This window comes from Nannobrachium achirus (genome assembly GCF_963921795.1).
Source record: "Nannobrachium achirus genome assembly, chromosome: 4".
Taxonomy (NCBI): domain Eukaryota; kingdom Metazoa; phylum Chordata; class Actinopteri; order Myctophiformes; family Myctophidae; genus Nannobrachium; species Nannobrachium achirus.
Genome location: NC_137813.1, coordinates 28263035 through 28290685, shown reverse-complemented (window position 1 = coordinate 28290685; position 27651 = coordinate 28263035). Strand labels below are relative to the sequence as shown.

The 27651-nt window shown below is 44.0% G+C and overlaps 1 protein-coding gene across 1 annotated transcript in view; it reads left to right on the top strand.

Annotated features, from left to right (window-relative positions):
- The window catches only part of LOC308283334 (carbonic anhydrase-related protein 10-like), a gene marked incomplete at both ends in the record, with an annotated part of 123282 nt that overhangs the window by 77086 nt on the left and 18545 nt on the right, over positions 1 to 27651 (top strand). The window contains 2 exons of the mRNA XM_080723751.1: positions 23875 to 24060; positions 27055 to 27150. Of these exons, the coding sequence (XP_080579877.1) occupies positions 23875 to 24060; positions 27055 to 27150 (282 nt within the window). The remainder of the gene's footprint in view (positions 1 to 23874; positions 24061 to 27054; positions 27151 to 27651) is intronic.

Below are 27651 nucleotides of genomic sequence, written 5' to 3'. Positions count from 1 at the left end.
CCTGGGTACAAGGATTCACTGCGGGCCCCCATGAATGTTCTTCATAGGGGGATGTGGGGCTCACAGTGCTGCGAGCTTGTAGATCTGCTATTTTTGAGATTGTGAAAAATGTGAATCGTAAAGTCTTTGAATATTTCAAATCCTTCTAAGGTTTTTTGAAAAACCTATGTTTCTATGTCAGTGGTGGTCAAACTCTTTCATGTGTAGGACCCCCAAAATGACATGTATTTGGCCACGGACACCCATCTCAAAATATTTAGTTCCAGGGACTCCCAGAAGCAAAATTTGAGTACAAATGTTTGCTTAAAAAATACATATATTCAAAGATTTGCACACATTTTCACTACTTTTCAAAAATAGTGCTGCGCTGTGAGCTTGTCCCACTTCCCCCCCCCTTGTGACGCCCCTGATTGAGTCCATTGCCCCTGCTCTCACTCTCACACTCTGGCTTCCAGGAACCTGGAAGGAGAACAAATGATGCTGAACAAAGCAGGGCCGGAGACGGAGGGACCGTAGAGAGAGGGGGCGTAGAGCAGGCAGGTACAGATCAGATTGGCTTGAGTGATTCGGAATTGACGGGCGTTGAGGGGGAAGAATAGAGTGAGAGAAAGTTAGATGAAAAGAAAGGCGGACAGGGAAAAGAGAAAATGAATAGGAACGAAGTGAGATGGGAGGACTGGAGAGGGGAAGAGAATGGCAAAGGGGGAGGAGGTGAAAGAGGAAGGAGGAAGAGGGGACATTTGAACGGAAGGAGAAGGTTTTTGAGACTGAGAGAGGAGAGGAGAGGCGAGGGGGAAAAGATGGAGCATGATGGAGGTGAATGTTGGGTTATTCAAACTGAGGATTAATCATTTTGACAGCCTATCTCACACAGACGCGCACACACGTGCGCGCGCGCATGTAGACGGGACACCTTGTGCTCCCCTTAAGCAACTTTGGCCACAGAAGCCTGTGTAGGTTGTTCATAAAACAAGATGTTAGCTTGCGTCGCCCCAAAATCGGATCTACAAATGTAATTTATACAGAATATAGCTGTGCTACAACAAGACAAGTTCAAATGTATGTGTTGCACACGCACACACACACACACACAAACGCACACGCGCACGCATGCACTCACACACACACACACACACACACACACACACACACACACACACACACACACACGCACACACACGCACACACACACACATTCTGAATTATTAGCTATATAGCTGGCGCATTAACTGCTATAGAAATTTGAATGTTAGAACAATTACCTTTGGGAATTTGAGAACAATGACCCTGCATGCATTTGCGAACAGCAGTCAGCAAAACATTTAGTTGGACCAGGATTCTACTGTAACTGTAAACAGTAAAATCCTAAGTGTTACTTTAATTCACAGTGATACAAATGGAACCAAATGGACCCTTTATTATGGAGCAACATTCATTCATGTTGCACCCGACTGCTTTGAAAACGAATCATATGAAGGACCACCCTATAAAACCTTTGCTTTGGCACTGCAGTGCAGTTATCTTTAACATTTCTGAATGGTTTCCACCCATTAGCCCATTCAATGAATTTAGATGAGCCTTGGGCGGAGATCTCTGATTTTACTGTGTGGCTTAACGAGGATGTTGGGCGATTCAGTGTCTGACTCACGGAGAGGAGTAAGCGTGTCAGTTTGATTAACTGGGATGGTAGCCAGCACAATGCATTAAATCTGTCCCCCGTCATTTGCACCAGACCCTCAGATCAGAATGTGATACAGGGGACTAGTATACTGCACATTGTGCTTGACTGCCACCTCTCTCCCACGGCTGCATAATTACAAGCTGGCAACCGACATTCAGTAGGTTGTTTAGAAGTGAGCTTGAACGCTTGGAGTGTCAGCCACATCCAAAACATCCGTTTTGGCTGTTGTCTCCTTTCGTCAAAAGAGTGCTGGCAGGCTAGCTGACTTGCCGCCCTGTAAAATCCTGAGTGTTAAATCTGAAAAATCTATGTTGCTATATCAGTGGTGCTCAATAATTTTCATGTCAAGGACCCCCAAAATTATATATATTTGGCCGCCAACCCCCCCCCCTCTCTCTGTGTGTGTGTGTGTGTGTGTGTGTGTGTGTGTGTGTGTGTGTGTGTGTGTGTGTGTGTGTGTGTGTGTGTGTGTGTGTGTGTGTGTGTGTTTTATGTGTGTGTGTGTGTGTGTGTGTGTGTGTGTGTGTGTGTGTGTGTGTGTGTGTGTGTGTGTGTGTGTGTGTGTGTGTGTGTGTGTGTGTGTGTGTGCGCACAATTTTTTTAAATAGCAGATCTACAAGCTCATAGTGCGGCGCGAAGTGAAACCCTAGGAGCTTATTTTATATTTGCTATTTTAGCATAACCAACTGCTAGCAATATAGCTATATACTATATATTATTAGTTAAATGCTTTCCCGGTTTTAATGGGTTAACTCAGTTACAGTTAACACTGGGGATTTCACTTTGTGTCGCAGGCTTACTGACGTTTTGGCTCGCTGGCGGACTTGTTGGTTGGCACACTGGTGGTGGTTGTCACTAGCAACTGAGTCCAGGACCTGGAAACTTTTCAGCATCTGCCACTGTCACAAAAGGGAAATAAATAAATAAAAGCGGAACAAACCAATTTTAGATAAGCGGTAGAAGAAAATGTCCTAAAAAGAGACCAAAGAGCCCTCTGGGACCATGCGACCTGTACAGACCAGTGGACCGCACTGACCTGAAATCGTATTATTTTATGTATTTATTTTTCATCGTCATTCAACACCAAGCGCTTATCACCCACAACATTTTTAGGCAATTTCACATGTGAAGGGAATGAAAGAAGAAAAAGCTATTTCCAATTAATTCACAACGCTACAATTATCCTGACCTGAACACGCTGAATTCAGAGCAAAGAGTTGTATTGACTGTACAATAAATTTAATAGGCACATGTGAGAAGTTTTGTTTGGTCCAGTTTATCAGCTCAATACTCCCAAGGCCCAGTGGACTGAACTCATTAGATCTGCAGTCACAGAGGCACAGCACCATTTAAAGGCAGAGAGGTCTTTGCAAATAAACACAATTAACATAATTAATGGGATGAGTCTTTCTCTCTATAATTGGGGGTTTGAATTAAAAATAGAGAATTGATTTTGACCACAAACAAGCACTTAGCTGGGTTTTAATCTACCGACCTTCAAACATGTGCTAACACTATAGCCTGACAGTGATTTTGTTGCATCCAATCTTAATTGTTCCTATATAACCATTAAGTGTATTTTATTGCCAAGTAATATTGACTCGCAGGTTTTTAAAGTGGGGGCCAACTGGAAAGTGTGTGTGTGTGTGTGTGTGTGTGTGTGTGTGTGTGTGCGTGCGTGCGTGCGCGCATGAGCGTGCGTGCGCGCATGTGCGTGCGTGCGCGCATGTGCGTCCCTGTGTGTGTGCATGTGCGAGATTTCAATTCAAATTCTGTTCATAAGTTGATTGTGACAGTTTATCCCTATTTTGTGCATGTCAGTGTTTTTCAGACATTTAAGTTTTCTCAGACGGGTGGTTGGTATCTCCCTTAGAGATAGGGTGAGAAGTTCAGTCACCCGAGAGAGACTTGGAGTAGAACTGCTGCTTCTACACTTGGAAAGGAGTCAGCTTAGGTGGTTCTGGCATCTAGTACGGATGCCCCCCCAGCACCTTCCTAGGAAGGTTCTCGATGCACGTCCCACTGGGAGGAGACCTTGTGGCAGACCAAAGACCAGATGGAAGGACTCTATCTCCAAACTGGCCTGGGAACGCCTCGGTATACTCCCAGAGGGAGTGGAGGAAGTTGCTCAGGATAAGGAACTCTGGAACTCTGGAAATCTCAGTTGGAACTGTTACCCCCACGACCTGATTCTGGATAAGCGGTTTAAGATGGATGGATTTGAAAATATGTTTTAGTTTTTTATTCTTTATTTATGCAAGCCATATTGCAATGGGAGGGTGATGGCTTTGCATGGAAACTTTGGGAACCCCTTCATCCATTCTCAGGCTCCCTGCTGGGACCAGCTCCAGCTAGCAGGAATATCGTCACTGTCGGGCAGAAACCTCATATCTCCAAGTTTCAAATGTGTACATTCTTAAGTTTCAAATGTGTACGTTCTTTTCATAAAGTAAAGCCCTGCTTCACCATACAAGATAGTGACCACAAAAATAGTGAAAATAGCCGATCTACAAGCACACAACACCTTGCGGTGCGAGGCATTGTGTGCTTGCAGATCGGCTATTTTCACTAGTTTAGATCATTTCTAAAATGATAAATACAAAACGAACGGTTTTGGACATGCAAGGTTTCCACCCAACAACAACGATATGTAACTAATTGGCATGGCTTCCGGTGCTGCAAGGAAATCGGAGCACCTGGAGGGAACCCACCTGAACATGGGGAGATCATGCAGTAAGTTAAAACATGACAGCGGGGACAGTGGGACTGTGGAAGGGAACGAGAGGTCGCAAGGTTCACAAATAACTTCGGAACAACTTGGCCAACTTTGCTACTAAATCTGTTCCCTGAGTCTGAGCCAAAATATGGCGTTGCAGGGAGATGAGAGGTTGGTGGGCTGAGGGACTCAGAATCCATGGTAAACATGTTTTATCAGGGGAAGAAAAAAACTAACTTGAAGGCAGAAGGGAAAAAAAATCTCCAATGATTGATGTTTTTGTTGTGCGATGACTTGTAGCAACGGTTCCCGACCCGAACGCTGAGACTAGAGGGGGATGAGAGAGAGGTTTGTGGGTTGAGGAATTCACAAGTTTGAATCCTAGAGACTCTGAGCCAAAAAAGATAATGATTAGTTATTTTCGTTGCCGTGTATCCCTCTCTAATATGCAGGGGCGTCACAAGGTGGGTAACTGAGTTAGGGCCCAATTATGGAGTGGTGGAGGGGCCTTAATTATTTTATACTTTAGCTATTGAAATATTGCAGATATACAAGCTCACAGCGTGGCAACGATTGCCACGCTGCGAGCTTGTAGATCTGCTATTTTTGAAAAGTCGTGAGAATGTGCAAATCTTTGAATACCTAAATGTATTTTTTAAGCGAACATTTGTAACTCAAATTTTGCTTCTGGGGGGTCCCTGGAACTAAATATTTTGAGATGGGGGTCCGTGGCCAAATAATATCATTTTGGGGGTCCTTCACATGGAAAAGTTTGAGCAACACTGATATGGAAACAAATATTCAAAGACACGATTTTATTTTATTTTTTTCAAAAATATCAGATCTACAAGCTCCCAGCACGGCACTCGGTGCCGCGCCTTGAGCTTGTATATCTGCTATTTTTCAATTGTTAAAGCACAAAATAATGCATAATAATGCCAGTGTAAATGGGTTAAACCCCCAGCCTCCACCTATGAAGAACATTCATGGGGGGCCCGCAGTGAATCCTTGTACCCAGGGCCCAGAATATGGTGCGACACCCCTGCTAATATGATGGTGTCTGTGAGGGCGGGAGGTGCGGAGGTGAGAGCGGGAAGAGAGGGGGTTGAGCTGGGGGGCGGGAGGAGGGTCTTGGGGAATTTGAGGTGAAGGGATTGTATCAGAGCGATAAGATTAGAGCGAAGAAGGGGAAAAAAACAACCTTATTGATCCCGGAGGGGAATCTGATTCGTTAAAGCAACCAGGAACAGGATATACAGATAGAGATAGACTTCTGATCAAGACACAGGATTTAGCGGCAAAATTACACACAACTCGGCACAAACAAACAAACTAAAAAAGACTAAAGAAGTTTTAGAAAGTAAAACTCTGGGGATGAGAATAGCAGGTATGCAGTATGTGTTCTTGGTTGCAGGATTACAATGATTGAAATAAATCCCAAATATCCACTGTTGCATGTACAATTACAGAATGACCAAGCCTTTATACATTACAGAGTATGTACAGTACATAATAGTGTAATACGGTAAGAAAGTGGTTACAAAGTAGAAGACACAAATATGTACATTTAAATATAACCTTCTGAGACTAAACCCCTGTCCATACTTCGATTCGGTCAAAAGCTCCTTTTCGACCATAAAATTATGTCCCTCGCGACTTTTGAAAAGCATTAGACCGAATGAGAGTTCGGAAATGTGCGCATCGGAAAACACAACTCACCGAACATTTCGGTCGAAGTATAGACGGGCCTTAAGTGTATGAAATCAGTATTACACTGTAGTGTAAATCCATTGACTTTGCATGCAATAACAAAGATAAGTTCCCTCAAGTAGTCCTTATCACTGTTGATCCCTACTCGCTGGTCTTGAGGTGAATTGTGTTTGTTGGAATACTCGTCCAGGTTGAATGCACCATGGCACAATCAAACCCCTGGTCTCCATGGTGGTTGGCAGAAATGTGACCCCTGCACCACCCGGATGCCCCACATCAAATTTACAACAACATTTAGCAAACAACCGGCCCACGTTGGCTCTGACCTTTACAGTTTGCACAAGATCACTGGTTGGAAATGCATTAGAGATATACAGTATATACATATACTGTATACAGTATATACAGTATATCGTCGTTGTCGGGTGGAAACCTTGTATGTTAAAAACTTTTTGTTTTGTATTTATCATTTATTAAATGATTTAAACTAGTGAAAACAGACGATCTACAAGCGCACAACGCCTCGCACCGCGAGACGTTGTGTGCTTGTAGATCAGCTGTTTTCACTACTTTTGTGCGATGGCCTTGTATGATGAAGCAGTGCTTTACTTTGCGAAAAATGTACAAATTTGACACTTGGAGATACAAGGTTTCTGCCCGACAGTGACAGCTTTGTCAGGTCATTAGTATTTTTTCACCAATATAGGAGTGTCCAAAATATATTTTGAACACGCTACATTTCATAGTGGATATACAGAAGGTGTATGAGAATGTGTCACCAAGTTTGTGGTGGCATTGATGCAGAACATATCGACAGCACAATAGTAGAATATGCTGACAGCAGAACCTTCCATATAATACAACTAGTCAGTGGAAGATATAATACATAATACATTTGAGCAGTTTAGCTGACTGTCGTGGAGCAGCTTAACGAGAAGTGTGTGCAGGTTATGCGTTCAGCAGGGTTTGAACTTATGGCCTTCACTCTATAGGCCATGGTCCCAAACTTCACCTACTACTCTATATTCAGTGTTTCTCAACACATAGTCCAAAAGGCCCAAAAGTGGGGTGTTCTGACAGGATCACAGACAAAGAGCACCTCTCGCAATAGAAATATCCCAGCAAGCACGGTCAGGACCTGGGCCAATCAGTGACGTCTCGATTGGGGCCAGATCAAGTCAAACCATGACTATAGTCAGATCTGGCCTAGAATCTCACCTGATATCAACCAACATAAATCCTGCCCACGAAAACGGACATCCTGGATTGAGTGTCCGATCGAGGCAATAACTAGTCAGATATGTCCCAGAATATAACCTTATATGCTCATATTTCAACTAACATTACAAACAATAACAACCAGTAAGACTCCCTAATCGGGAGATAAGCGACCGTCAGGTCACATGTACCGCTTTGCGTGATTTTAGAACAAAATGTGTAGGTGTCCAAAAATGTGTTTAAAAAAATCAGCCCGATGGTGATGCTAAATGGGACAGATCCATGTTGATGACATGACTCTACTGTGTACTGCTTTGCGTGATTTTAGGGCAAAATCTGTAGGAGCAGTATCAACAAGTGTGTTTTGCAAAAATCGTCCTGATGGTGGCGCTAAATGGGACAGATCCATGTTGATGACATGACTGTAGAAGTCCATATGACGTCCTGGTAATGACGTCAAGATCATCCCCATATGGGCTGTGATCTGGCCTAGTTCTTAACGTCACCGGAGGATGTTATCATAACGTCGTCATGACGTCATTTGGCTCGCACGCAGGGATGACTTGTGTAATCCCGCCACTGGGTCCTGTCCTTGTGTCCCAGCGTGAACCACGGTTCTACATTCACATGCATTCAGCGGTCAGCCGCGCCTTTATCGCGGTCGGAGTTGCCGCAGCCCCCCCACGAGGGGGAAAAGGTGGGAGATCACTGCTCTCCGGCTGCAGAATATCTAAAAAAGAGCAAGCCAAGCAGGGCCCTGCTGTCCTATCGGTCAGCCTGTCCTCTGGAGTGGTAATTAGGCCCAGGGTGTCAGTCAGTGGAGACGGAGACGGTGCTCTGTGCGACTCTAATGGGTACCGACAGCACAGGGCTGGAATTAATACTAACAGCCCTTCGCCGTGTGCTCATTGGGTTACATGCATTATGCAGCGGCCTATTACAGCTGCCCCAGACCCAAGTGGATGCGATCACCTTTGCCACATATTCTTTTATTTATTTATATATTTGCATTTCATTTTACTTCCCCTCCACGGGGAGAGAGGTGATACTCGCTCAACATTTCTTATCGCTCTCTCCTTACTATCTCTGTGTGGTCGTAACCCAGCTTTCCATCTTCATTTCCATCGGCATCTCTGTGTCTACGTCTCTGTTTACTTATCTCGCTCAGCAGTTTCTCTCCGTGTGTTTGGGTCCTTAATTGTATTCATCGCATCTTTTCCTACTGTCTTTATGTGTGTGTCTCATTCTAAGATCTCTACCCAGCCCATTTCTAAATCTGTCCCTTTTTATGCCTTTCTCACACCTTACTCGTCTGTATGCATTTCTCTCTCTCTCTCTCTTTCTCTCTCTCTCTCTCTCTCTCTCTCTCTCTCTCTCTCTCTCTCTCTCTCTCTCTCTCTCTCTCTCTTTCAAACCAACTTCCCTGTCTGTTGTCTGTGTGTTAAATGTGTCCCTTCAGTGCTCTCTCACACAATCTATTTCAGCAGTTTGATTTTCTTTCCTTCTTTCTCCCCTCCTTCTTTTCACCTTCCATTTCCCAGACTCTCTTTATCTGTGGGCCTTTCTTATTCCCCCCCCCCCCCTCTCTCTCTCTCTCTCTCTCTCTCTTTCTCTCTCTCTCTCTCTCTCTCTCTCTCTCTCTCACTCTCTCTCTCTCTCTCTCTCTCTCTCTCTCTCTTTCTCTCTCTCTCTCTCTCTCACTGTCTCACTCTCTCTCTCTCTCTCTCTCTCTCTCTCTCCATCTCTAACATTACATTTTGTCTGTCTGTGTCTTTCTGGCAAAGAATTCAAAGAAGTAGTTAGTGTAAAGGGAGGTTATAAGTGGCGGCTGCTATACTTCTGTGTGGGCAATGCAGTGTCAGTGGCACACAAACCTTTCGTAGTTTTGCCGTTCTCTTGGTCTACAACACGCACTCTTTGGCAAGTGGCCGCTTCCACTTACATTTCAGACATTACATTTTGAGTATAGTCTCACGTAGCCAGATGTGGCTGGCAGGCAGAGATCTCAGAATGTATGGCTACTCGAAACTATATTCAGACTCTATTCAGACTCAGATTCAGTGACTTACAGTGAGTCACACACACACACACGCACACACGCACGCACGCACGCACGCACGCACGCACGCACGCACGCACGCACGCACGCACGCACGCACGCACGCACGCACGCACGCACGCACGCACACACACACACACACACACACACACACACACACACACACACACACACACACGGGTGGTAGTGCTATTGTGGCTGCCCAGCCAGATCCACATACTCCACACTTCATTAACATCTGGTAGAAGCCATTACCCAACCTTAGTGGGTATTCAAAGTTGAAATCGAGGCTCAGGGCAGAAAGGGCGTGATATGGCAGACTACATTTGGTCAGAGCCAATCAGATCACTGTACAAATATCCGCTAATCTAGACCACACAACTACTTTATTTTATTTTATTTTATCTCTTCTACTTAACCAAGTGAGACACATTGAGATGTATGTAGAGAGAGCAACCAGGTATACTGTAATAGTTTAAGCCATGGTGCAATATATTACACATCTCATGTAAAACAGCTGCAAACCTCAAGCCTTTAAAATCAGCCAAATTAAGGGATCAGAGATTCCGAGTTTAGCATCTTTCTGCTGTGGATTCCAAAACCATGAAGCATAAAAATTAAAATACATCTTCCAGAGTCTGAAGAAATGTGAGGGACAGAGAAAAGTGGCAGGTTCTGAGAACACAGATCGTCAGAACTTGTGATCTTTCTAAAAAAGCAATTGAAATAAGGTAAAAGTGTAAATCTCCATGGTAAACTGTGTGTACGTATAGCTTTCACACCAGCAGTGTCACAACAGTGCTAGTGTGAATACATCGTTAAGAGTGCCAGCAGAGGCATGCATATAAATGCTATCACCACAATCTGTTACAGGGAGAAATGTAGCTGTAACCTCTCTCTTTTTCCTCATGATATTAAAGCATGGATTCAAATAAATACCTGTTTTTATCTTGAATTTTCTTCACAAGATTATCTGTAATGTTTAACTTTTAAAGTAAACTTTTCATCCAAACCAAACTCCTAGGTATTTTCTCCATATACTTACCATCAGTGGTAGAAGGTATCAGGAGCAGCAGGCTAGATCGGAGGGTGACCTAGAAAAACGAATGTACGTTTGGTTTTGTGTGAATTTAAACCAGGGACCTTCTGGATTACAGGATGGTCCCTCTAACCCAGTAAATGTCAACTCAGGTCCTGGAGACCAACCTTGCTCATTATTTCTCTACTCCACATAATATGTGATGTGTACCACACATTAATCATGGGCAATCTGTCTTGAGAGATTACATTTTGGCTGTCACAAAACTGTCACCAAAGATACGTAGATTCTCTCAAGTTGTGTTCCCGTTTGTCCTTCCTTCTGTTTAGCTCTCTTATTCTCTCCTCCCATGCCACTCTCTCTCGTTCTGGCTGTCGGCTTTTCTCTCTAAAGCATCTTTTGCAACGACGGGATCTATCACTTTCCTGCCATTATTGAATTGCTTTTGTTCAAAAACATCCTGTTGCACCCGTTGTGAAAGCACTTTCAGGTTTGTGTCTGTTTTCTGCTTCCAGTCATCCTCCTGTTCCTTCGTCTCCCCCCCCCCCCCCCTCTCCAATTCTCCCTCCCTACAGGGGTGCCACACCAAATTCTGGGCCCTGGGTACAAGGATTCACTCACATTTTGTGCTTTAACTATTGAAAAATAGCAGATATACAAGCTCACAGCGCGGCACCGAGTGCCACGCTGCGAGCTGGTAGATCTGCTATTTTTGAAAGATCTTGAAAAAAGGTCTTTGAATATTTCAAGTCCTTCTAAGGTTTTTTCAAAAATGATATCTATTTGGCCACGGACCCCCATCTCAAAACATTTAGTTCCAGGGACCCCCCCCCCCCCCCGGGAAGCTAAATTTGAGTTACAGATGTTCGCTTAAAAAATATTTGCACACATTTTCCCGACTTTTCAAAAGCTAAAGTATAACATACAAGGGCCCCTCCACCTTGGGCCCTAGTAACTCAGTCCCACTCCCCCCCCCCCTTGTGACGCCCCTGCTCCCTACCTTCATCTCTCCCTCTCTACCTCCAGCCTCTCCCTCCCTACCTGACTAAATCCATCTCTCTCTCTCACCCTCCATCTCTCCATACATTTTGATGTCAACAGCAGGTTGACAGATGGCTGAGAAGGAAACAGCTTTGAAGTTGTGTTCTAGCATGAAGCGCCGGGTCCTCTAAGGCCAAACATCAAACTTAACCGGTGTCCTCAATTACTAAGGGTACGTTTGATTTGATTCGCTTGAGCGATCGGAACAAGCTCAGAGGTGCTTTTTGTCCCACCTGCTGTGCACCGGGCTGAGTCACCCAAAGCATTTGTTTTTTGATCGTTATTGTAGTTGAGAGACTTTGAAATCGTGGCAAGATCTACGGCTTCTTTTGTTCTCATCTTGAAGCACACCTGTTTTTATTGACTGTTAGGATTATTTTACACCGCATGCGGATGGAGGCAACATGTTGTTAAGCATTAGTCTGCATTAATCTGCATATCCTTGTCTCACTCGTTTATATGAGTTAGGCCATCTACTTTTTACAATGTACTGTAGATGGGGGCATCAACATTGTAAAATCCTCAGTGTGAATCTAACTCCCTCAAGTATACAGTGTATACTGTACATCGAAAATCAACACACACAGCAGAAAATAATGTGTGATATGTCCTCTTTTAGTTTCCTGGACCGGGTATTTTACAAAGATCTCAGTCGTTAAGAAATAGTGATTATTTATAAGCTTGTCTAATGTATTCCATCAAAGTCCAGGCTGCATTTTGCCCTCCACTGCGACAAATCTGTCGGCTGGAATAGGCTATATGCACAGCAGCCATTTTGGAGAGAAGTTGGATGGTCTTCTCACTTCCTTCAGAGGTGTTACCAATAATACTAATGAAGGCTCTGTTCCATTCTGGTCAAACAAAGTCAGGGTGCTGTAATATTGTGCATGTTGGCTCACTAGAAAAACTCTGCTAGTGGGTCTCAAAGTGTGGTCCAGGGACCCTCATGGTTCCGTGGGGGTTTCAAATGACCCCTTTTAGAAGGTGTACTTGAGAGTGTTCAAATATGGAACCAAATGCAGCCGTAAAAGGTTTGAGAACCACTGTTTTACATGAAATGGAACAGAGCCTTCATTAGTATCATTGGTAACACCTTTGAAGGAAGTGAGAAGGCAATCCAACTTCTCTCCAAAATGGCTGCTGTGCATAGAGCCTATTGCTGGTTAGAGAAAAAGACCATTCCTTATTTTAGCTTCCTTGGTTAAGTGTGCCTGAGCAAAACTCTTGACCTCCACCTTCTCCTCCATGCGCTTATTGTGGGCTCGCCTGGAAGGCGAGCACACGTATGTTATCTTCATTATTTATTTGTTTATTTATTTATTTATAGCTATATGTGTATCTCCTCAAAACTTTGGCGCGATTCATCTCCTACACGCTTACACCTTTCAACACCATTCAAATTTTTATGTGTTCAGCTTACTGAGGACACGTGTGCTTGTATTTTTCGTTTTGAAATGTTTTGTAGAATAATTTAAAAAAAATAAAAATGTTTAACTTTAAGCACCCAATGCATTTCCAATGGGTTTAGTGAGTGGGGACAGAGTGGAGAGAAGGATAATAGACCCATGTTTATGTTAAGGCGCTGTGGCTGCAGTGTTCACACTTCAGATATGCTATTTATATCATTGCGTTCACACAGGTCTGCTCTCTGATTTGATCCAAATATCTAAGCTGTGCGATGTATATATTCTGAGTTTCACTAGTAAAGACCACACCATCAAACAATATCAGTTGGGTTGTATTTATTGAATGGATACGGTGTGTATGAATGGAGACTGATTGAGGGATGTACTGAGGATGGTGTGGTGTAGATGGGTTGTGTGATGTAGATGGGTTGAAGAGGCATGGGTGCTTGTTGATCTGGGTGCTAGCAGGTAGCAGTTAGTGGTTCCAGGGGGCGATGAACCCTGGGTGTTTGGCTTTGGGGTCCTCGGATCTGGAGTGGCGCCGAGGTCCATGGATCTGGAGTGGCACCGAGGTCCATGGATCTGGAGTGGCGCCGATTTACGCTTTAAGGCCCCCCCTGGAACCTGAAGGAAAGGATGAGGAAATGTTAGTGGAGCGCATGAGAAAAGTGTGGAGATTGGGGTGGTGGAGGGATGCGAGAAACGGATCAGAGGATAGCAGGTGGAGGCGGTCGTGTATAAATACAACCCTTGGTTGGTTTCAGGGAGGAGATAAGGGAGGAGTTGTTATCAATGGGATCACGAGCAGGTGAGCTTGGGAGGAGTAGAAGTCAGCCAGATTGAAGGCAATAACGTAGTGGGGAGATAGTTCTCCGGTGTGGTCTTCCCTCCTGAACTTATGTTGTACCAACAGCATTTCACTAGTAAAGACCACACCATCAAACAATATCAGTTGGGTTGTATTTATTGAATGGATACGGTGTGTATGAATGGAGACTGATTGAGGGATGTACTGAGGATGGTGTGGTGTAGATGGGTTGTGTGATGTAGATGGGTTGAAGAGGCATGGGTGCTTGTTGATCTGGGTGCTAGCAGGTAGCAGTTAGTGGTTCCAGGGGGCGATGAACCCTGGGTGTTTGGCTTTGGGGTCCTCGGATCTGGAGTGGCGCCGAGGTCCATGGATCTGGAGTGGCACCGAGGTCCATGGATCTGGAGTGGCGCCGATTTACGCTTTAAGGCCCCAAAAAGTGGTGCTTGCTTTGTCACGAACACATGGCATGGGCAGGGTTGGACCACTGGAACGGATGTAGACGGACTTCGCAGGTATAGGATCGAGGCATTTGATTATGGGATAGTGGGAGGTATGGAGAGAACATGTGGTGGGAGACAGGACAGGGTGAGAAGTGGACAGGTAGTTGGGCCATGCTAGAAATTCGGATGAATAGCATCATTGGTGTGAATTAGTTGTAAGTTAAGTCAGATGGAATGTTGATCCATGCATTAGTTAGAGGCAAACACCCTTGAGATCTTGTCCTGGGCACAACCCGGGAGAGTGAAGGAAGGTTAGTTTAGTTCGATCGGTGTGAACGATATGGGGTGTAGATAGGAGTGACGAGTGGTTGTACGGGTGTATGAGGACGGAGCGGCTGGACAGTACAGGGCCCAAAAGAAGCCGCGACAAGATCTGTAATCGTAGCAGTGAATACTGGAGTGAATACTGGAGTGAATACTGGAGTGAATACTGGAATGAATACTGGACCTGGAAAAAATACCGGACCTGTTAGGGTAATCGTAGCAGTGACCTCTTTTCTATTTGGAGAACATGGAGGCATGGAAATACGTTTGGAGGTAGAATGGGGAAAAAGAAGAGGCCAGGGAGGTGCCTCGGGACAGGAAGGTGGCAACAACACCTGCTAAGTAAAGCGGCGACAACGCTTTGGTTAGGTGACAGGAAGGTGGCGACAACACCTGCTAAGTAAAGCGGCGACGACGCTTTGGTTAGGTGACAGGAAGGTCGGCGAGCGCCTTGGCTTAGTCGAGGGGAAGGCGGAACGCCTTTGCTTAGACGAGGGGAAGGCGGAACGCCTTTGCTTGGGTGACAGGGAGAAGGCGGAAACGCCTTTGCTTAGGTGACAGGACGGCGGCGGAACGCCGTGACTGTGGTGAGTGAATGGTTGCTGTTGTGGATGGGGGGATTGGCCGGGTTGGAGAGGAGTGAATGGTTTGATGGATGGTGGAATGAACCCAGTGAGTTTACACTGGAATGAATACACTGGAATGAATACTGGACCTGGAATGAATACACTGGAATGAATACACTGGAATGAATACACTGGAATGAATACACTGGAATGAATACTGGACCTGGAATGAATACACTGGAATGAATACACTGGAATGAATACGCTGGAATGAATACACTGGAATGAATACGCTGGAATGAATACACTGGAATGAATACACTGGAATGAATGCACTGGAATGAATACTGGACCTGGAATGAATACACTGGAATGAATACACTGGAATGAATACACTGGAATGAATACCCTGGAATGAATACTGGACCTGGAATGAATACACTGTAATGAATACACTGGAATGAATACGCTGGAATGAATACTGGACCTGGAATGAATACACTGGAATGAATACACTGGAATGAATACTGGACCTGGAAAGAATACACTGGAATGAATACACTGGAATGAATACTGGACCTGGAATGAATACACTGGAATGAATACACTGGAATGAATACACTGGAATGAATACTGGACCTGGAATGAATACACTGGAATGAATACACTGGAATTAATACTGGACCTGGAATGAATACACTGGAATGAATACACTGGAATGAAAACGCTGGAATGAATACACTGGAATGAATACACTGGAATGAATACTGGACCTGGAATGAATACGCTGGAATGAATACACTGGAATGAATACACTGGAATGAATACTGGACCTGGAAAGAATACACTGGAATGAATACACTGGAATGGATACACTGGAATGAATACACTGGAATGAATACGCTGAAATGAATACACTGGAATGAATACTGGACCTGGAATGAATACACTGGAATGAATACACTGGAATGAATACTGGACCTGGAATGAATACACTGGAATGAATACACTGGAATGAATACACTGGAATGAATACACTGGAATGAATACTGGACCTGGAATGAATACACCGGAATGAATACACTGGAATGAATACACTGGAATGAATACTGGACCTGGAATGAATACACTGGAATGAATACACTGGAATGAATACACTGGAATGAATACACTGGAGTGAATAATGGAATGAATAATGGAATTAACCGGCGTGGGTTAACGGGGGGAATGGAGGTTAGAAATGGAGGCTGTTACAGAGCGGGTACGGAGCGCCAGTAGAGTTGCATTTATTGAACATTTGTGACGTGAAAACGTTGTGACATAGAAATGCATTTGGTATGGAGGAGGCTGAAGTAAGTGATATGAAAAACCTGAGTGAAATGTGACAAGGTGAACCAGTCACGACGGTACCATTGCTCTAGCCTGTATTGTTGTTGGGACTGATAGTATTCAGTGAATCAATGTAGAATGATGGAGGTTGGCAAATGAGTAGGTGAGGACGTGCTGTGGGTATAGGAGTCGGGTGTGTGAAAAATACTTAGCTTTGGGTGTTGGACAGGACTCTGGATCGGGGGTGACGTCATCGCTGTGGGTTCTAGCGGAGGTCCCGTGGAACGAGCCGGCTTGAATGGCGGCGTGGGAGAAGTAGGCTATTTCGCTAGCCGCGGAGGTGACTTGAAACACCGTGGCGGTCGGGACGGGACTGACTGGTTGTGTGAGGATAGGACTGGGGTGGTGTTGTAATGTGCCGAGCCGGGACTGCCGCGAGACGGCGTGTGAACCGGGCCGCTGGCGAACATGTTAAGTTAGTGGCCACGGAATGAAAACAGACTGTAAGGTTGGTGTTTGGTCTCGCTTGCTGGTGCTGGATAGAAGTGATGGCATCGCTGGAGTACGAGGCATCTGTTGTGGGTTGTAGGAGGAGGAATTGTAGGCCTACGTTTGTAGTTAATATTGTTAATCGGTTCGGTTGACCCAGGCACGCGTTGGTGAGCCTGAGCTTGTGTGTGTCCATGCGAGAAACGGATCAGAGGATAGCAGGTGGAGGCGGTCGTGTATAAATACAACCCTTGGTTGGTTTCAGGGAGGAGATAAGGGAGGAGTTGTTATCAATGGGATCACGAGCAGGTGAGCTTGGGAGGAGTAGAAGTCAGCCAGATTGAAGGCAATAACGTAGTGGGGAGATAGTTCTCCGGTGTGGTCTTCCCTCCTGAACTTATGTTGTACCAACAGCATTAAAACTACAAATATCTCTAAATGTCCCCCTCCACTCTACTGATTGAAACAGCTGTGATTAAAGGCCTGTCTGTCATTGGCTGTTCTGTGGTGCTGCAAAGTAACCAAGTACATTTACTCAAGTATATACAAGTACTTGTACCTACACTACAGTACAATTTTGAGGTACTTTTACTCTAAAGTAAAAAGTAAAAAGTAAAATACAGCATTTGACAGCTTCAGTTACTTGTTACTTTGCAGATTTTATTATTAATAAAAAAACATAGATGGACCACTTAATACTGCTATGAAGTTGATCTACAATGTGCACACGCACGCATGCACACACGCGCGCACACACACACACACACACACACACACACACACACACACACACACACACACACACACACACACACACACACACACACACACACACACACAAACAACTGTTACTGTGTTACTGTGGAGACGTTTGCTTGTATTTGTCTTTGAGACATGTTTTGTAGTGTTTTAGAAATTTTAGTTAAAAAGAATAAGGTTTTAGGATCCCGGGCAATGGGATTTACAGTATATATCCTAGAACCCGCAGGGACACTCAGCCGTATTAGTGGTTGTTGTTGGTTGTCAGGGAGATATCACAACCAATGCATTTTCAAATCAGATCCACAAACACAATAAAAGTCATGCTCCACTCCTCAGTCTGGAGTGGCCACATAGAAGAACGCCTTGGTTATAGACATAGTGGAGGACAGATGTGATCTGGCATTGTTAACCTACAGTATATGCACTCAATATACACCTCTAGAACACATAGAATATGTACAGTACAGTAAGGTTCAGTAGAGTACAGTAAAAGTACAGTAAGGTTCAGTAGAGTACAGTAAAGTACAGTAAGGTACAGAAAGGTACAGTACAGTAAGGTATAGTAGAGTACAGTACAGTAAAGTACAAAACAATAGAGTAAGGTACAGTAGAGTACAGTAAAGTACAGTAGAGTACAGTACAGTAAAGTACAGTAGAGTACAGTAAAGTACAGTATAGTAAGGTACAGTAGAGTACAGTAAAGTACAGTAAGGTACAGTACAGTAGAGTACAGTAAAGTACAGTAGAGTACAGTAAAGTACAGTAAAGTACAGTAGAGTACAGTAAAGTACAGTATAGTAAGGTACAGTAGAGTACAGTACAGTACAGTAAGGTACAGTACGGTACAGTAGAGTACAGTATAGTATAGTACAGTAAGGTACAGTACAGTACAGTAAGGTACAGTAGAGTACAGTAAAGTAAAGTACAGTACAGTACAGTACAGTACAGTACAGTACAGTAAAGTACAGTACAGTACAGTACAGTACAGTAAGGTGCAGTACAGTATAGTAAGGTACAGTACAATACTGTAAGGTACTGTACCTTACAGTACCTTAAAGTATCCTATTTGTTGGGTTGGAAGCGAGCCCACACTGTTTCGAAGGAACAGTATTTCTAGTTTATCTATTTATTTAGTGGCCATTTTCTTTCTAGATTCTGATATTTATTTGTGTTTCTTCCCTGTTTGCAAATGTCTCTGCCTTGCCTAGTTATTTGGGTTCTAAAGTATAAATGTGATGCCTTGTGTATCTCACTCTTCAAAGTGTTAGTTTAACTTGGAGAGTGTGAAAATTAAACTGTAGCGTTAACTCTGAGAGTGTACACATGAACCTTTAAGTGGGTCCATGTTTATACGATCAGGTTTAAAAATTCAGCTTCAGTGTTTCCTGACTATATTTTAGTCCACATGAAAAATGTATGCATGAATATTCATAGTTAGTTTTTCCTGCATATTCATCCCTGATAAGTCCCCTGTAACTAAACCCGGCTCTAATGCCATCAAAGAGGAGTGAGAAGCGCAGAGTCATTTTTAGAAAATCTCCAATCCTCTGCCTGCTTAATAAAAATTAATATATTTTTTTAGCACTCATCCTTAAGGATTAGCATGGTATTTATTATGGGGCAGTGAATAATGGTTTGCAAGAGAGGCACGTCGCAATTAAAACCTGAGCGCTTTTCGCTTCATTTATCACATACAAACAGCTGTAATCAATGCGGGAATGTAATGGATGTCATATAATATGTATGATGATGAATAACCCGGGCAGGAAAGTAAAGGGCATTAGGGTTTGATCTATACTGCCAGGTGATGTGGAGCTTCTCACTGCATGCGCTCACAACACGGCGTGCTTGTGGATCTGCTAATATATGCTGGTATGTGGGACACCGTCATACAACTAAGTATAAATCACATCAGGCTTTAGAACTTGGAGCTTCTCATGTGAGGCACGATCATGGATCGATTGGGTGAGGGAGATGGGGGGGGATAAATCTGTGCTTGTGTTTTTTATTATCCTCCTCCTCTCATGAATGTTTATGGTCAGTGATATGCTTTGTCCCTGCTACTGGACAGATACAATTACATACATGCTATTTGGTTTTTTGAAATGTGGACTGTCCGATATGTTGGATCAGGGGCGGAGCGTCCGGGTAAGCTGGGTTAGCGGCCGCTTACTGGCCCGCGGATCAGATCACATGATGGACTTTTATTTTATTAGGATTTAGATGCACTTTGCGTGCTCCCGGACTCAAGAAAACTTTAATGTCACTTCAAGCTTTCATTTATTATGTAGACTAGCAGCAGCATGACCAATTAACAGTGGTGCGTTATCTGACTGGCTTGTCCATCACGAGCACGGTCCATTACCGTTCCTGCTATACTACTAACCATGTAACCAACACAACCCCTCAGGAGGGTTTCTTCCTTTACAAAAAACTAAAATAAAAACTGGGCCCCTGCTGGCCTAGTGGCCCAGGCACATACCACATATGCTCAGATGCCTGACAGTGCGGGTTCGAGTCCCGATCCCGATGACCTTTGCTGCGTGTCACTCCCCGTCTCACTCTGCCTGTTTCTTCTCTATCTTAACTGTGTACTATCAATAAAGACAGAAAAGCCCCCCATCCCTCCAAAAAATATATAAAAAAAAAAAAAAGAACTATTGGAAAATAGCAGATCTACAAGCTCACTGCCCCCTGCAATGCAACTTTTTGCTGTACAAAGAAGTAAAAATTCATTCAGTTGTAAAAAACAAATCCCATCCCTCCGTTTTTTGTATGAATTGAAAGCTGGACTTGCAAAACCTTCTTTTAAATGACTACATTTCTTATTCAGATAAACTGCAGTAACCTCAGAGGGGGAAGCAGGGTTGAGAATCCCCAAAATGGACACTAAATGTACAGCAGTTCCCAGAGGGTGAGAGTGCAATGCATAAGACGGCCTATCTCTGCAGCCACATGGACCCCTTGTTTGGCCAAGAGTCCAACAGCATGCTGTCCACTCTGCTGCATGTCTCCCTCTGAACAACGCTGAGGGAAATGCACTGTCCTTTATCACTTTCTCATAGGTCGTCATTATGTTCAACTGCACGTACTGTAGCCACAACAACAGTAGTAAACAAAGGAGGCAGAACATTGTTACCAGCTACGACGTTGTTTGTTCTTATATCTTACATTTTCTCTCTCTAGATTTTTCTCTGCTTCGTCCAATTCCCTCCAAAATAGTTGCAACATTATTGCTTAGGCCTATGTAATTGATTTATGCAGTGTGTGTAAATGCACACTACAAGGCCAGCAGAACATCAAATATGTCACACAAATTATGCCATGCATTGGAAAATATATCGCATTGTCACATCACAAATAAATACCTAATCTACGAGCTAGTAGATCGGATATTTTGGGCAAAGACAATTGGGTGTTGAAGGAAAAAAAAAACGGTCATAGTTCAGTTGTAACTCAAGTTCAAAATCAAAATCCAGCATCTAGTGGTCCTCCTCACCCACTCTGGGATGTAAAAATGTGTGAATAACCTGTGAATATCCACCCTCTCACTCAGGCAATCAGGCTGCATTGAAGTGAAGTGAGAAAAACGCTTTCATCTCTCAGCATTGAAGTGCTTTGGAATAACCTCTGAAATGACACTGACTGGACGACTCTGTGTGTGTGTGTGTGTGTGTGCAGGGGCGTCACAAAGGGGGGGGGAGTGGGACTGAGTTACTCGGTGGAAGGGGCCTTCATTATTTTATACTTTAGCTATTGGAAAAATAGCAGATATACAAGCTCACAGCGCGGCACCGAGTGCCGCGCTGCGAGCTTGTAGATCTGCTATTTTTGAAAAGTCGTGAAAATGTGTGTATTTTTTTTAAGCGAACAATTGTAACTAAAATGTAGCTTCTGGGGGGGTCCCTGGAACAAAATATTTTGAGTTGGGGGTCCGTGGCCAAATACATATCATTTTGGGGGTCCTTCACATGAAAAAGTTTGAGCACCACTGACATAGAAAATGGACCCCTGTTTTTTCAAAAATAGCAGATCTATAAGCTCGCAGCGCGGCACCGAGTGCCGCGCTGCGAGCTTGCATATCTGCTATGTTTCAATAGTTAACGCAGTGAATCCTTGTACCCAGGGCCCAGAATTTGGTGCGACACCCCTGTGTGTGTGTGTGTGTGTGTGGGTGCGTGCGTGCGTGCGTGCGTGCGTGCGTGCGTTCGTGTGTGTGTGTGTGTGTGTGTGTGTGCGTGTGAGTGAGTGAGTGTGAGTGTGTAAATGTGAAGCTCCATTGTACACTCTCAGGATTAAATGAACACTCAACAGTGTAGTAGTGTAGTATATCACTTTAATTTAGGCCGAGTTTAATCACCGGTGTAAAGCAGCGGTAAGTGCAGAAACAGCAGCTGAGGCGGAACATCCTTATTCTCCAGTGCTGTAATAAGGTTGATAGAGTCAGGAGGATGTGACCCGCACTGATTATACCATGATTATATGAAAGGAACATTGCAATAAACATTGCGCAACACGTGAGCTTCTAGATAGAGATTTTGTGTAGCGGGGGAAAAGAAGTACAGTATATAGGGTTTAAGTGGTTAATTAATGGCACAGCAAAGTACACCATCTCACACGGATACACAGTAGAACGCTGCGTGTATTATCTTCTTCCTTTTACAAGATAAGGAGCCCGTTTCTACTACCGCGACGTGAGGCGGGACCACGGCTGCTAGGACGCAATCGCCCTTGCGGTCCAAATCATTAAGCAAAGAGCCGTCGGCGACGGGGTCCCACCTCTTTCACTGAACGCTTTGGTTCCCATGGTGACGCGTCTATGGAGCAGACATTTTGGGCACAACGTGGAAAGGGACCTTCTGGCGTAGTACAGACGGCTGCTACGGCGGCAGGTTGATCTATTGAGCGCTGATCATATCCGGTTGCCGTTGTCATCTGCCGTCGCCATAGCGCTGCTTAAATTCGCTAATGTATGAGAAACCTCAACTCCATTCTCATTTCAAATTTGTATGTTTCTTTTTGTTGGTAAATCATACAAGAGGGTTGCACAAAGGTAGTGAAAATAAAAGATCTACAAGCATTGTGAGCTTGTAGATAGGCTATTTTCATAATTTCAAAAATGTTTCTAAAACAATAATAAAAAAGGAAGGGCTCAGTTTGGACATACGTGGTTTCCACCCAACACCGATGATATTCTTCAGACAGCTGCTGTACGTTATAGTTAGATGATTGTAGGCCTCTGTACAGTAAGTAGAGCAACAACACCAGCTAGGGTTAGAGGTTAGTTTCCCCACTGGAATTACCTTTGTTAAAAATGTATTCGCTCATGCTTCTGCTACTGTATTTGGTACTGTAAGGTAGAAGGCTTCCAGCGCCTTTCAGAATGTTATGCTGACGTGAGGAAAGAAATGGTCTTGTGGGTTGTTTGCTGCAGCACTGGGGACTGTAAATGAACATCCTCTCATGTCATTGTTCAGTGTGAACATATCATTTATTCAACATTTTCCAGTTGAATTTTATTTATATCATTTTATTCAATGCAAAAGAGTAAAGCCTTTGCAGACAGGGTCAGATTTTCTGCAGTGAAAAAGCAGACAATATTATCAGAATTTGAACAAATTCGGACCAGATGTGCATGAGACACCATAGAGACACCATGTGTTAATTTATTGTCTGGTTTTTCTGTGAGGAAAATCAGACTCTGTCAGCAAAGTCCTTTAGTCTAACCTTTAACTATAATCGGATGGTACACCATATTTATATCTACTACTAGAGGTTTGGGCCTCACATCTAGAGTTCAGGCCACTATGCGGCCCTCACACCTATGCCCATATATGGAAATATCTCTGTCAGTCCATGTCCCTTTTAAGCCCATATGGATCCCATATGGATCCTTGACCCTGTTATGCCAATATTTTGTGGATCCCTGATGTCATCAGTATATGGGCATGCTGGAAAAAAAATCCATATAGGGAGATCTCTGTATCTGTCAGTCTTTGTCCCTTTTATGTCCATATATGGAGATCTCTGTATCTGTCGGTCGTTGTCCCTTTTATGGCCATATATGGGGATCCCTGATGCCATCAGTATATGCCCCTATCTATCTATCTATATATCTATCTATATATCTATCTATCTATCTATCTATCTACAGTGTCTGTCTGTCTACACAAAACCGCATAATTAATGGTCAATGGCATTCAACTGATAATTCTCTGCTGAGCATCCAGTAGATCTTTTGAATGGGACAGTTAACATGGCCTCTCTGGCTCCTCTGTTCCAGATGGGAGGTACCATGTACAACACGGGGAAGCATGTGTCTCTGAGGCCAGACAAGGCCCACCTGGTGAACATCTCTGGTGGTCCCCTGGGCTACAGCTACAGACTGGAGGAGGTCAGACTGCACTTCGGCAGCGAGGACGCCCACGGCTCAGAGCACCTCCTCAATGGCCAGGGCTTTCCTGGAGAGGTGAGTGACGGAGAGATAGACACGCTGACAGACACACTCCCGAGCTTTAGAATGATTCCTCAGGGATTTCCTTACCGAGGCTGAGAGATAGACACAGCTGGGTAGAGTGGCAGGCTGACAGAGACAGACAGGCTGAAAGAAGCAGACACATAGGGTAATACACTATGGAGATGGCGTTCACCCAGCAAACATGTTTAGTTTTTTTGTTTTCTCCCCAGCAATTGTATTTATCAAGATTTGCAAACAAACAACAGATCACATCTAGGGGGCTTCAAATGGTAAATGGTCTTTTTTTAAGATATGTTTTCAGACTTTTATGCCTTTATTAATAGGACAGTAGGGCTCGAACCAGCGACACGCTGTCAGGCTACACTTACCATCTGTGGTATGCAACAGATATTATTCATATAATTATTATTATAAATAGTAATAATATTAATCTGGAATACCGATGTTATTACATTTTCCTCATGTGATAGATTACATAATTACATAAATTTGTCTTGTCTTCTCTCTCTGTCTTATTTTTGGAATGTGTCTGTTTATCTGTCCTCCAATCTTTTCGTCCAGCCTGCCCATCGGTCCTTGCTTGTATGCTTCTGTCTATCAGTCCTTCTATCTCCCTCCGTATTATCTCCATCTACAGCCGATGTGAGTCCAGAGCAGGCAGCCATGTTATTGGTAAAAGCAGTGTGTTTATCCACACGTAGCCAGGGGGGTGTCACACCAAATTCTGGGCCCTGGATTACAAGGATTCACTCACATTTTGCGCTTTTGCTTGTAGATCTGCTATTTTTGAAAAATCTTGAGATTTGTGCAAGTCTTTGAATATTTCCTAATCCTTCTAAGGTTTTATGAAAAACCTATGTTTCTACCCCCAAAATGATATGTATTTGGCCACGGACCCCATCTGAAAAATAGTTCCAGGGACCCCCGAGAAGCAAAATTTTAGTTACAAATGTTCGCTTACAAAATAAATATATTCAAAGATTTGCACACATTTTCATGACTTTTCAAAAATAGCAGATCTACATGCTCTGTGAGCTTCTATACCTGCTATTTTTCAATAGCTAAAGTATAAAATAATTAAGGCCCCTCTAACTTGGGCCCTAGTAACTCAGTCCACTTTTCCCCCCCTTGTGACGCCCCTGACGTAGCCTTTGCAAGTAAAACCATCTCAAGACAGATTGATAGATGGTGCAAAAGTGAGGAATAGGGAAAACTGGACAGACATTAACAGATTCATAGAAAAGAGACCAAGAGACAAGTATTACCTTTGGATCATTGTTTAACATCTTGTCTCCTAAATCTATCATCCTTTATCTAATAGATATTAGATATAGACTCATCATGGGATAAGTTTGTTTGCAAACTCAAACACACATGGGTAAACACATTTACACAGTATATGCAAACAGACAGACGCTTCTTAACAGCTTCATTATGAATATTAGTGATGTACTAATATGATAATTGCTGTGGGCTAATGGCTGCCTGACAGACAGCTTCATTATGATTAATTACTATATTATTATTCACTGGAGACGGGTAGCACTCTTAATAGGTGAGCGCGCGCGCACACACACACACACACACACACACACACACACAAACACACACACACACACACACACACACACACACACACACACACACACACACATACACACACACACACACACACACACACACACACACCACACACACACACACACACACACACACACACACACACAGCAACGTGCACACACTTCTCAGGATACTGTATGTATATAGGGACTAGTGAGAGCCGACACATACCCTTCACCAACACATACAAACTCATTAGATGAATGCACTCACAATTGCGTAGACACAGACACACGTACGTACGCACATAAACACACGCATGCACGCACCGCGCACACACACAATTGCACACGCACACGTGGCGTGCAGTCACAGTTACATTCCATCATCTTTCATTAAGTTGTAACCTTATCAAAGTCTTCCTGCCAATGAGAGGATAATTAGAACCCGGGGTGTCAGAGCTGGAAAAGGAAGACTGTAACCGTGAGTTCCCTGAAGGGTTTGGGCTCCCAGGCACACAGAGTACATGGTGTGTTTACCATCACAATGACTGGTAAACAACACAACGTGTCCCACAGAGACATTGAGACGTTAGAGAAAGTGGAGAGGTATCGGAGACACCACTGCTCACTTGTCTCTCCTCTCTGTGCCTTGTTACCGACCGCATTGCTAATTGATAGCTCTCTCTCTCTCTCTCTCGTCTCTCTCTCTCTCTCTCTCTCTCTCTCTCTCTCTCTCTCTTGCTCGTATTCTTCCAACTGTCTTCCAAACTCATCGCTCTATCTTTCTTTCCCCCCGTCACACTGTCTCTCTCTCTCCTAATTTCTCCCAACTCTTGTTCATCCTCGCTCTCTTTTCATTAACCCTGACGTTCTGTCACTCTCTCTCCCAACTTCCCCCAACTCTTGTTCACTCTCGCTGTCACTTTACTTCCCAAATCGCTCTGTCAATCTCTCTCTCTCTCTCTCTCTCTCTCTCTCTCTCTCTCTCTCTCTCTCTCTCTCTCTCTCTCTCTCTCTCTCTCTCTGCTCCCATTACCTCTGCCTGTTTTTGATATGCTCTGTAACGTCACCAGAAGTTGAGAAGATTTGAAGTATTCTTTCCTGATTAAGTAATACTTTTCTGTCCTTCTGTCTGTTGCCTCTCTCACACTCTCTCTCTCTCTCTCTCTCTCTCTCCTCTCTCTCTCTCTCTCTCTCTCTCTCTCTCTCTCTCTCTCTCTCTCTCTCTCTCTCTCCTCTCTCTCTCTCTTGCGTGCTTTCTTTCTATTCATTGTATGCTATCTATCTCTATCTCACTTAATGCTCTCCCTTTCCTCTCCTTGTTTCTTTTTCCTTTTTCTGAAACTATATTTGTCTCCTTCCCTTTCCCTCCTCCCCCCCTCTCTCCCTCTCTCCCCCCCTCCCTCTCTCTCTCCCTCCCCAGGTTCAGTTGATTCATTACAACCAGGATCTATATGCCAACTACACTGAGGCAGCTAGGAGCCCTCATGGAATCGCAGTGGTGTCTATCTTCATTAAGGTCTGTACACACATAACTGAACAAGTCATTACTGTGCCATCCACTAATAATCAGTTCATAATACACTAAAATACACGTAGCTTAATCGGATGGCCTCAGTTGCAAAAGTTTGGAACCACTGAAACTCATTATGTTAATTTATCAGTTACAGTTACTATGTCACTATACGGTGGGTGGCTGAGATCTAGGATGGATCTGCATTGAGCAATGCAAAGCTGTGGTGGACGTTCCCAAGGGCATGCCTGTATACAGTATCCACAAGTTTCCAACATCCATGTGCATTGCGCAGAAAGTGTGTGGCAGTTCCGGCGTCACAGCGAGAGTGATCTACAAGCTCACAACGGTTGCATCTGCGACGCGACGTGAGCTTGTATGTCTGCTGTTCTCTGGATGTGTCCCACACATAGTGAATTCTCGCAGAAACAGGTGGATAGACTCTGTACCTCCACAAGTACAGCCTGCTCATACAGCCACAGTCAGACAAGGCACGTTACTGAAGTG